Raw genomic sequence first — 13,300 nt, 5'->3', positions numbered from 1 at the left:
AACAATAATTTTAGCAGCTCGTGTCTCAAGCTCCGCCTCAAGAAATGTCACAACCACAAGTTTATCAAGAAAAGACTAATGAATTACAAGCTGCATTGTTGACCTTGACTAATACTCAAACTCAGTTCATGACTGAAACTAGAGCATCCATAAAAAATATGGAGAGTCAAGTTGGTCAATTGGCAAGTATGTTGAATAACATACCACAAGGGAATTTTCCTAGTACTGTATTGAACCCAATGGAGCAATGCAATGCGATATCATTGAGGAGTGGTAGGGAATTAGAAAAGCTAGCCAAGATGACTATTCGGTTACAAAAAGTGGTTGATGAGAAGAAGGATAAGGTGGAAGAAGAGGCTAATGAAAGCCTCGATAAGAAGCAGTCACCTGTGAGTTTTAAGCACCACATCAAAATCCCATATCCTCAGAGGCTGGAAAAGAAGATGCTTGACAAGCAGTTTTCCAAGTTCTTAGATGTTTTTTCAAAACTTCACATCAACATTCCCTTTGCTGAGGCATTTGAACAAATGCTGAGTTATGTGAAGTTCATGAAGGAAATATTGTCGTAGAAAAGGAAACTGGAGGACTATGAGACAATGACTTACTGAGGAGTGTAGCACAATACTCCAAAAGAAATTATCTCCCAAGTTTAAAGATCCGGGTAGTTTCATCATTCCTTGTACTATAAGGAATGTAGTTTTTCAGAAGGCACTATGTGATTTAGGGACAAGTGTGAATCTGATACCTCTATATATCTATAGAAAATTGAAATTGGGAGAAGCTCACCCTACTAACGTGTCCTTACAAATGGCGAATCGTTCAGTGATACACCCAAGAGGTATTATTGAGAATGTATTGGTGAAAGTTGATAAATTCATCTTTCCTGCAGACTTTATTATTCTTGATATAGAGGAAGATGAAAATATTTTGATTATTCTTGGAAGACCATTTTTAGCTACTGGAAGGGCGCTAATTGATGTACAAAAAGGGGAATTAAAGCTGCGCATGCAACAAGACGAGGTCACTTTTAATGGTTTTGCTGCAACTAAAATTCCAACTTGTTGTAAAGTGGATGTGATAACAAGAGGCTGCAGCAGGTGGAAGTTATCAAGAGAAAGGTAATTGCTTAAGAAGGTAGTCGAACAGTGCGTAAATGTGTGAAAAGGTTCTTTAGTGGGAAAGCTAGAATGTTACATATGCGGTGGAAAGCTCCAAAAAGTTTCAACATCATAAGACAGGCTCCCACCTATGACCCTATGGCTCTTAAGGATTCAAGGGGTGGACTTGATCCAAGTTAAGTTTGAAGATGAACTCAGCGTCCAGCTAAATGACATTAACGAGGGCGCATTTGGGAGGCATCCCAATCTTTTATTTGTATTTTATTATTTTTATTCAAGTTTTGGATTATGAACATTTTAATTTTAGTATTTTTTTAGGATTAGTTTTAATTTTTTTTTTCATTTACTATTAAATTTGTAATGTTGAATCATGAAAATCGGGAAAAAGAAAAGAAAAGAGTAGGGTCGCGACCAACCAATTGGATTCGTGGCACTGAGGAAATCAGAGAAGACTCAAACTAAACTAGAAAATTTTGACCCGCAGCACAAGATGAGGAGCCGTGGCGCAATGAGTTCCAAAGAAGCTTGCCAGCTTTTAAAAAAGAAAAAGAAAAGGACAGGCTACGGTGCTACTTTGGACCTAGCTCATAAATTACCACGTTCGATTCATATCATCCACCGCATTTTGGCGACACTAAGGAAGACGGTGGAAAGGGTCCTTTGTCGTGAACAGTCTGATTTTGTCAGGTCAGTTTCTTTTCCTTAACTTTTATTTAAACATTTGGGACAATGTTTAGGTTAAGTTTGGGGGGAGGGATTTATTGTTTTGCATATATTAGGTTGTTTGTTGTGTTAGTCGTGTTGTTTTGTGTTTGTTATGTTTTATTTTGGGTTTTCAGAGTGTAGTTGAATTAAGTTGATAATGATTAGTCAATGACAATATGATTGAGTGATGTGTTGTGCTGTATAAATTGAATGGAAATAAAAGCTATAAAATTTGTGTGCTTGGTTGAACTTCTCTTTTGGTTTACATAGGTCCACTTAAATAATTGAGAGCTTAATCATGATTTTTTAATAAATTTTGTGTGATTGAATATTATTTATGCTTGTTGAATTTTGAAAATAAAAAAATTATGAAAATGTTGTTATCTTAGAACTTGTTTGCTAGCTATTAGAGACGAAATCCTAGATGATGCATGCTTATGAAGATTATTTAGGTAATTCTTTGGGACGATTGAGCCTTTCAAGCTAACATTGATATATTAAATCCATAGTTACCCAATTTTTGAGTTTAATGTAAATCTTTTTGTTGATTGACACTTATTTTTAGCCTATTTGAAACTTTGTTATTTTTCCTTCCCTTTGATTTATACCATGAGCATATGAAAAGTGATTGGGGATGGCTTGTAATGGGGTTTATATTTGGAAATTTGTGTCAATGGAAGAAGAAAAATTGAGAGAGAAAGAAAAAAATATTAAAAATTGTAAATCCTATAATCAACATTTTTATAGAAATATCTTTTTCTTAAAAGATAAATTGGTTGTTTCCCTTTATTGTAATTTTTGGAAATTCACTTTCCCTTTTTGTGAATTTCGGATAATAATTAGCTTCCTTATTTAGCTTTATATTGTCCCAATTTGATTATAAAGAGAAGTTTTATATTGCAAATATTCAGTACTTACCCAAAGTCATTTCTGGATTATTTGTTTATATATTCATGCAGCTCAAGAATTGAAAAACAGGAAACTGAATCCTTAATGTCATTAATTGTAGTTTCCTTTTTGAGCTTGTTTTTTATTCGACACAGGTCTGAGCTGTCCCCACCAAAATCGTATCTGTCAGATTATCATCTTCTAAAAAAGGCAACTCTTCATCAATCAAGAATATCTTCAATTATTCGTGCCTTTATTAGAAGAATTATTTCTCAGCCTTTATCAACACGAAAAAGGACTCTATAAATAGGGCTCTAAAGGCAGTGAGAAAGGGGAACTCTAAGAAGCATAATTGGTGAGCATAATTATAATATTTGTGAGAGTTCCTCTTTGTATTCAAGATCATAAGTATTCACGTGATCTTGTAGAAATATGTGTGTTTAGTTTTTAGTGGTGAGTTTATACCATGTTCATGAGTGAATACACATTGTAATTTGAACACAACGTTTAAAGTCTTCGGGAGAAGATTTTTACAAGCCTTGTGTCGGGAGGATGCAAGCACTCGCTGACCATTGAAGGGAGTTCCAGTGGTTGAGCGTTTCAATCAAGATCAGATTAGTGAAGAGAAGTACAACAAAGTTGCGGCAAATCTCAAGAGGGACTCTTGTTTTGTTTAAGTCAATATTTTGTACTTGTGATTCTTTATTAATTGGTTTTATTCTCTGGGCGTGGCCCCAAGGAGTAGGTTATCCGAAAGGGTTTCTGAACCTTGTAAAATTTCGTTGTGTTCTTTATTGTTTTGCACTGTCTTTTTATTGTGTTCAGTTTCTGTCGTGACAAGGTCGGATTCTGTCTCGACAGAACTGCAATCTGTTTAAATAGTTAATTACCATTTCGCACTTTAATTAATTCGCATGGTTTAATTAATTTGGTAATTACTAAAAACGAAATTTCAAAAATAAACTGCACTCCAATGAAAATACAAAGAAATAAGTTTGGGGGAGTGTAGTTACATTAGAAAACAATGAAAAAAAAATTAAAAAAAAAACATGTTTATGAATTTTCTCTCAAAAAAGAAAGAATGGGTGATTTGGGATTATTTTGGGTTTGTAAGGTTGATATTAAGAGTGGTTTATTTGTTTTGTGTGCTTATGGTATATTTGAGCTTAAATGACTTTTTCATCGACCTGTACCTAAGTCATTCAATTATAATTCATTAAGGTCCTATTGATTTTTTAACATGTGTTGTCTACATTAGTGGAGATTAGTAAGTATAGCAAGCTTATGAGATAATGATATTAATTTATTATAATGAAAAAAAAATAGTAAGCATAAATTGATTCAATTACATTTTATTTATTAATCATGGTTAAGAGAGCTTTTATTTTTGTTTAGACCTAAGTAACTTGAAATAATGTTTTAGCTAAAATTCTAGATTAGTGGTTGATTTTCCTAAAGATTATATAAGTGTGTCATTCATAATATTTTGAGGCTTGAATTTTTGTTGTGGTAGTTGTTCTAACTTTTTAATTTGGTTTGTGTTTGTCTTTTGTGTTCTTTACTTGAGGGCGAGTAAATGGTAAGTTTGGGGTAATTTGTTAGGTCTATTTAAGTGTTGTTTTAGACTATGTTATGGGTATGTGTTTAGTCTTTTATGTTGTTTTGTGCAGTGTTATGCTTGTTTTGTTTATGTTTTTAGACTTAAGTGACGAATATGTGGTTTGGCATGAAATTGGTGAAAAGCAAGCTAAAATAATGATAAATATGATTGTTTTGTCAAAGTTAGTTTAAAGAAACCTTAGGATCTTCAGGAGATGATGAAATACAATTTGACATTGAAGAATGTTGAATTATGTGAAAAAAGTATTTTGAGTCGCAGCGCTTGCATTATGAGCCGCAGCGCAAGAACAAACAAAGACGACCATTTTCTCGAAATGGTGGAGTCACAACCCTTGGAGGTGTGTTCGACGCTAGGAAAAAAAAGCACCATTTTGAGCCGTGACTCTTGAATGTCAGGCTGTGGCGCTGTCGAAGTCCGAGGCAAATTAGTTTTTGGCATATCGCAGGGGCGTCCCAGCGCCTGATATCTGAGTCGTGGCGCTTGAGTCTGTACAACCTACGAAACCCTATTTTTATGAGGAAAATGGTCTTTTCACGGGGAATCGCTAGGTTTATTATAAAAACATAATTATGAGTGATTCAAATCACTTTTAGTGGCTGGAGAACAAGAGGAACTTAGAGATCAAGATTGGGAAATTCATAAAGAGTTCTTCTTCTTTTCTTCTTTAATTTCTCTTTCTATGTTATTTTCTAAATCAACGGATCTTATGAATTCAATTATGAACTAATTTTATTTTCTAGGGTTTTAATGTAGTCTCTTGATACTTTATTATTAGTTAATGCAATCTCTATGATTTCTTTTTCTTCATTGTGATCTATTCAATTTTGTGCTTAATGAATGTGAATAATTTGACATTGTTATTTGCATTACTTATGAATTTAATTCAAAATCTGAGAGGTGGGAGTTGAATAGACATAGATTTCGATATAGGACGAGAGTACCTATATGGTTTGTGTAGCTTTTAGGATTTTTATTCTTAATGCTTGCCTTATGTTTGGAATTTATTAGAGAGATACATATAGGTTGAGCCATTTATATATCTTAATAAGAATATAGATTGCTTTAGTAAATCTGCTATCAGAAAAAGAGAAAGAATAATGGAAATTATATTGATGAAATAATAAAGTGGATAGATGATGAAATTAAATACCCTAGGTTTTCATCCATTTAATTAATTTTGCTTTTATTTGTTTTTGTTATTTGTTAGTTTTGTCAATTCTTATTTATGTTCTTGAAATTCTTGAATCTATGTTTTATTAGCCAAATAGAATTGGAAAGTTAATTATTGGTAGTTAATAACAATCTCTGTGGGACGATACTTTACTTAACTTTATAATTACTTATCTACGATTGTGTATACTTGCAGATTGAAATTATCACAACAGATGGTGCCACACACACTCACTGTACAATGGGTATGTCTTGAGCCACATATAGGGATTTTCCTGATTTTCTCATTTCTTTATTTAATTAATATTTAAGATAATATATTTATCCCAAAATAAATATCAGTTAATTCAAAAATTAACTTTATCTTAAAATATTAGTTTTAAATAAATAAATAAAATATCTTATTATGAATAAGAAAATTATTATTCTCTCTCTATATTAATCCAAACATGATTAATATTTATTTTAATATAATTGTTTTCAAAATAAAAACTATATAGTTAAATAATTAATTAATTACCCATAAGTATCACATGATTATTTTCTTGCCTCAGAAAATTAATTCCTTTACAATTAAGTCCTCTCTACAAATATTCCTTATGACATCCTTACCATTGACAGTGTAGGACAGAGGTGACATGGGGACAATGGACCTATAATACAAACCTCCAACAAACCAGAATATTAATTAAACGCTTTAATCTAATAATCTTATTTATTAATTCCATGATTAATCTACTATAAATATGGAATTGCACTCTAAGTATTTATAGAATTATATTTACAGAGATTTCTTTGTAGTCCATTGATATAATCAATAAATGTAGTTTTGTCCACCAACTATTGGTTCGTTAATTAGAGATGGTCACAATTACCGTTTTACCCTTCTAATTACTTCTTGTTCCTTAAGTACCATTAATTCACTAGAGAATAATGAATATATAATAAAATTATAGTTTTGAGCTCAATAACTACTCAGTTCCAAAATTAACCCTTAAGGGAACCAATATTCGATATGTTAGGAAAGTGTGGATTCCATTATTGTAAACCATGTTCCTAGCCATTCATGATATTGAATCTTCAAAAACAAAGTCACTAGCCTCATTATACTAAGAAACCTTAACGAGTGAATCAAAAGATTCAATGTGCACAAACAGGAGTTCATGACTACTCATGATTTAGAGTGTTGTACAAATGATCATCTAATATGATAAGAATTAATTCTTTATGGCAAACAGTAAGTTTATAAAGATATTTAATTTATATTGGTCTTATCATATATAATCTCTATTATATACAATACATTTACCAAGATGTCTTTCCACATCAGTAATATGAATCTAGACTACTTGCTTCTCGTATGCTTAGTGAACCGTACTAGTAACCATTCATTAAAGATTCATTACTATAATATGTTACTCACTATTTTATTCATTGTATATGATCTTAATTCTCTTGTACTAATACAAGATCTTATCCTCGTAAATAAATATAGAATTTTCTTGATATTCATATAAATTATTCAAATAATAATTATAAATTTCAAATATAAAAAAATTGTACTTTTATTTAAATCTATAAAATGTCTTTACATGCTTTTAGGGCATATATCCTAACAATGGGACCTCTAGCCAAGGTGGTTGGAAATCACATACAACGTGCATCTTGGGAAATCCTATGTAGTCTTATCATAATGTTGAAGAAACTAAGTTGCTCAACTGGGTTAAAGGGCCTTTCATACTTGTCTAGCATAGCGAGCTTGAAGTTGAATGGAAGAGGATCATCTTATATCTTCTTTGTGAAGGGGTCTCCTTGTGTTTATGCACTCTAGGATTTTTCCCCATTGTTTGCCTTTTAGCTTGTAATCCATTCGAGCAAGTATCTTATTTTAATGATTGGGCTTCTGTACAACTTCATCTCTTTGTTGCTGGTTGATGTTGCTTTCTTGCTCGTGCTACTCCCTGCTATAGTTGCAGTGTTCTCCGAAGTCTTGCCCTCACTCTCTCGAGCTTGACCCTTTAGATGGTAACTTTTCTACCTACCGAGGGCTTTGCTCAAAACTGTTGGGAAAACTTTTATACAGGATCTTTATTTATTTTCATGTAGATCTAATATTAAAAAATTAATATGAGATAACCTAGAACATGTTTCTAAAATTGAATTCAAAGAGAAACAAAGATAAGAATACTTACAGTATACGCAGCGGAATGAAATAGTCCTTCCTTCAGTTTCTCTAACTCTTGTATCCTTTATGTCGTAGAGTATTATCAAGAAATTGAACCACTCTTCTAATTTCTTCACAGTCTTCCAATGTATCCTTAGAATCACCTAGACTAGTGTGGGCAATTCTCAACACATGAGATAGATACAGAGAGAAGAAGAGAAAATAGCAAAGAGGCTTAGAAAAGGACTTGTGTTTAGAGATAATCTAAAACTATCAGAAAACCAGTGATTAAACTTATGTTTAGACTTATGTTTTCAACTCTCTCTAAGCACTCCTTTTATAGACTCAATTATTCCATTTAATTTAATTAAAAAATCAATAAAATAATAGCCAATTTGAAGCCCTAGGTCGAAATTATCATGGGTTTAGGCCCGTGAAATTTCTCATTTGATTATAAGCCCATTGGACTTAAAATCAAGGCATGTATTATTTTCTATTGATTTAATTAATTAAATAATTATTTAAATCCTTTATCAAATTAATTATTTATAATTTGAACCTTGATTTAAACTTATTTATTAATTTAGATACCAATTTATCTTAATTAATAAATATGTCATAATTTCTCTTTTCTTCTCAAAATTACACAACTCTGTGAAACTATCCAAAATTGACCTGGTCAACTTTGATAATTCTAATTGATAATTAAATTAATTAATTAATTGAGACTATCTAGATGATTTTATCTAAGGTACAATTGGGATCATGGGCCTATGAAATCAATCTCCAATAAGTTATCATAAATCTAACAAATAAATTTACTAACTTATTAATTCCTCGTGACTCCACTAAAGACTCGGAATTGCACTCTTGAATTCATAGAACGCTTTATAACAAATATAGATACGCTATTAATTATCCATTGTTACAAATATAATTATCACTCAATCCTCTATAGACGGTCTACAATGAGATGGGACTAAAATACTGTTTTACCCCTCATTGTATTTTATCCTTAAAACACTTAGTTCCTTATAAATGATATTTCAGTAAACTAATTTAATTACTGAAATGAGATCTCTATCATTTAACACCTTGAACCAAACTAAAAGGAAACCATCGTTTCACTTCTTCATCAGAAGCTATAGATGTTCATATCTATGATAACACTCCCACTCAATTATACTACCGAGTTCCCAAGATGTAAGTATGGGCTAGTCTGTAGGGTAAGCTGGTAACGAACAAGTCAAAGAACTCAAATAATACAATCAGTTAGAATACTAACCACTCAAAATTGAGATTGAATTGAGCTATGGTCAATTATATGTTATGACTAGAATAGATAATAACGGTATGTTTACTTATCTTATCTACTGTCAATATCGGTCCAGTCCGATGTAACAAATACATCCGATCGTATCTACTTTGCTAATGTTCTAGAAAGAACATAGCACTATAATGTGTAAGTAGATCATATCGTAGATTGACAAGTCAGTGTAAATCTTGTGCACTAACTAATCTTAGGACTAACTTATTTTGAACATATAATCATATTTATATTCCACTGTGATTGCGTCACTATAATTAAGATTAGCTATATGCTTGGGATTTAATAGAAGTTTATATTGAACAAATAATCATGTAAATAAAACATGTGAGCAAAGTGATTGACCAAGTCAAGAAATGATTTCTATTATTTTATTGATAATAAAATGAGATTACAAAGAATTTGGGTTTTAATTAAGGCATAAAACCCCAACAAAAACTTGACTAGTAAGAGCTCTACCCCAAGTGAATGGTTAAGGCTTGATGTGTTCGACTCTAAGCATTGCCCAAAGCTTGACCGATACCTCCCTTGGCACCATTTTTGTAACACCCTGGATAACCAAGACCGTTACACTGTGTGTTTAAAATAGTGTGAGACTTGCTAACCAAGTCATTTAAATAAAAATGTGAGTCTAAAGACACAAGTAGGTTAGGTTTAAATTTTTTTGGTTATAAGTGAATAATTTTTATTAAAACAAATGTTTGATACAGGGGATCCCAAATTAGGGTTTAAATGACACATTTACAAAGTTTCCAAATGTTAGAAACAATCAAAGCCACTCTAATAGCAAAATACAAATTTTAGGTCTCCGTCCCTGTACAAACCCTCGACCATGGCGACCGAGCAGCTGACAATGTACACCTCGCCCCCAGAGCTCTCCAACCCATGGTCGAACCATCTTACCCTTGCCTTTACCTGCACCACGTAGCACCCGTGAGCCAAGGCCCAGCAAGAAAACATAATATCATAGCACAATCAATATCAATAACCAAGTAGTTCACAGAGCATAACCAAATGATTTACAAGACATTAATCTACTACCTAGCAAGCCATAACATTCATTCAATCCAAGACATCAGTCAATAACCAATGATCCAATTTCCAGACATTTAGCATATCATATACATTATTTAAACAATGGTATACATGTCAAGCAATAACTAGAGTTGACGCCCGTAGGCCACACCCTCTATTTTATCCACTGTCTTTGGCTCGCTTAGGCAAGCCCAGTGTTCACCCCACTGACTCTGGTCCGCTTAAACCAAACTCAGTGATTATTAAGCTGTCCTCAGCTACCAGTGGTTGAGCCGCACCCTGTGCGCAAGTATTGATTTCGGCACTCTTAGGTCGTTTATCACATGTCCCCATGGCATAATATCACCAATGACATTCATACAGTTATAGGGAGCTCTTAGTCCCAACATATTCACATGGTTTATCACAATCATATAATAATGCATACAAATATAGGGAACACTTAGTCCCAACCTATCCACATAAATGGGTGTAGTTTTCTTACTTTTAATTCCAAGTGCTTTGATTAGGAAAGGCGACCCCCAAGCACAATCTTGCCCCGAGCCCAAGCGCACACCTAGTCATAACCATAATAAAGGGTTCCATAAATAATTTTATAAAGGTTTCCGGATAGAGTTCCACCAAACACGATAGTGGGATCGATCCTGAGCACCCTAGGTTAGGTTCCCGCGCTTAAAAACTCCAAAAGTCCAAAAATTCCATTAAGGGTCGGGTCCCAAGCTTGCCATGCCACGACATGCCCTAAACCAGAGGCCTAGCCTCACCCAAAACAGACACGGGTCACGGCTCAACCTTCCCCATGCTGCGGCCCACTTTTTTTCCCCAGCACTCAACTGCTTCAGAGGGTCGCGGCGCACCAAGAACTATGTCGCGGCCTGACCCTTTCGAACTCAGAAAAACCATCATTTTTAACACCCTAACCTCACTCAAAACCACCCATAACCACCCTAATTATATAATCAAATTATCATAAACATTCTAACATGATTTCAACGACATAACCCAGCAGAAACCTAGTTTAGAAACTCATCAAAACAACATTTCAATATTTGAAACCCACATGCTCAAGAACACCAAAACCAGTCAGAAAAACCCAGAATTCAAACATTATTTCATAAATTGAAGCTTACCTTCACTGAAGACTCAATCCTCCAAACAATTACAGAGCTAACTCCCAAGCCTTTTGCCTTAATTCAACCTTAAATACCAAAAACCCATAGTCACTTTAGAACTCATCCATATTCACAGAATTTAACCACCAAAGATAAAACTCATAACTTACCTTAACTCTTGATTAAATCCTTAGCTAATCCCTGGGCTAATCTCCTAAATCCCAGCTCAATTTCTCTGAGTTCTAGCCAAGCTCTTCTTGGTTCCTTGTGGTTTCCCTTGAGAGAGAGAGAGAGAAGGGGACGAAAGGTCAGTTTGGCTCTATTCTACCATTTTCTAAATTTTACTTAGTCTATCCTTAAGCAATTAAGTCAATCCCGAGGCTCGGGGTACCAAAAACGTCCCCGAGGGCAAAACGGTAAAATTTCCCAGTATTCCCACCTAAGCTTCCTAACCTCAAATATATCTCAAATTATTTATTTCCATAATCCGATAACCCAAATAAATGTCCATTGCCCATAATACCCCTTGACTCGCCCCGAGTCAAGTACCGGGTCCCGTTGTGACTTTCCTGCTACTTGCTCCCTAGGATTGCCTCGTGCCGAACACTGCAAATATATATATATATATCCACATAATAATGTGATCTCAATAGTTTATCACATTTATGCCGCCAACGGGCCATAAATTACAATTATGCCCTTACAAGCTAAGCAGGGCCTGCATGCTTATCTAACACTCATAAACATGCATTCCACATATTCATATAATCATGGGATCATGCATATCACCATTAGTTCACATAACTTCCAATTATGCCCTCCCGGCACACTAATCAAGGCCCTTAAGTCTTATTAGTAATTTTGGGTTGTTACAATTTCCATTCGTCTAGATGTTATTTGTTTGTCATTTATATTCCTCACTTCGGTCCTATACCCTCCTAGGATGTTATTTTGCACATTTTCTCATTCACTGGACCCTTCAACCATTGAGTACAGAGGTCTTGAGTAGAACAACCTCTACCAAGTTGACTTCCCTTTCTTTAGTAAGAAGATTTGGGGGCGCACGATGAAAGGCTTATTCTAGGGCTACCATCGTGACTCCTTGATCCACCCACACCCACTAAATTTTTTCCTTAGCCTTAACTAGTGCTTATTGGACCTGCTCCTGTGATTGGTTAAATACATGGTAAAATTGGTTAGGCACAAAGAGGTGCAAAAACCATAACGATTTCACTAAAGTTAACATGTGAGAGTTGAATTTTAGTATAGGCATTTATAAATCATCTTTTTGGGTCAAAAGTGTTTCTTTGGAGTATATAAGAATACCAAAAAAGTTTGGGAGAATTTGGGAATGTTTTAAGACAAGTTTTGGAGTGCCAAGTCAGAAGCATCAACGTTGCGTTGCCTTCTAGAGGAAAAGTGTCGCTTGCCTTTGAAAAGAGCACCTAGGCGACGCGTTTCCTGGTACAGGCGACGAGTCGTCTGGGCCGTCCGTAAAAATTCATACAGTGACGTATTTGGAGGAACTTGCAACTGATAAAATTCCATCACAAACATCATCATCATTGAATGATAAATGACAAACTGAGGAAACCACTATTCTTGAAAGGGAAGCCCCAATGCAACATCATAGTGGGAGGATTGTGAGACAAACTGTTCACTGTGAAAATGAGGCACATGTCCTTGTTTCTAACGTAGACAAGTATGTCCCATTGACCTTTAAAGAGGCAGTGAAAGTTCTTGAAAAGGAAAAATGGCAAGCGGCCATGAACCAAGAAATGGAATTGATGTATTCCAATTATGTCTGGGAATTTATAGACCCACCTGAAGATGTCAGGCCCATTAGGTGCAAATGGATCTTCAAGAAAAAAATAAGTGTAGATGGGAAAGTAGAGACTTTCAAAGAAAGGCTAGTAGCCAAAGGTTACACTCAAGGAGAGGGTGTTGATTATGAAGAAACATTTTCTTCTGTGGCCATGCTAAAGTCCATACGCATATGCTTATCCATAGCCGCCACCTATGATTATGAGATATGATAAATGGACGTTAAGACAACTTTCCTTAATTGATTAAAGTATCTATATGGTATGTAATGCCCCGAAATTCCTAATACGGTTTAATGGCTGGATTAGTAGGCCGGGAGGGCCATAATTATTTAAT

General features: G+C 34.2%; 1 protein-coding gene across 1 annotated transcript; it reads left to right on the top strand.

The window, feature by feature from the left end:
* The first annotated feature begins 44 nt into the window (after positions 1 to 44).
* LOC133828749 (uncharacterized) lies at positions 45 to 569 on the top strand. The gene has a single exon (XM_062258869.1). It carries the CDS (start codon positions 45 to 47, stop codon positions 567 to 569), a length of 525 nt encoding a protein of 174 aa, XP_062114853.1.
* Positions 570 to 13,300: the final 12,731 nt, after the last annotated feature.

This window comes from Humulus lupulus, chromosome 1, assembly GCF_963169125.1.
Source record: "Humulus lupulus chromosome 1, drHumLupu1.1, whole genome shotgun sequence".
Taxonomy (NCBI): domain Eukaryota; kingdom Viridiplantae; phylum Streptophyta; class Magnoliopsida; order Rosales; family Cannabaceae; genus Humulus; species Humulus lupulus.
This window is presented reverse-complemented; position numbering and strand designations above follow the sequence as displayed.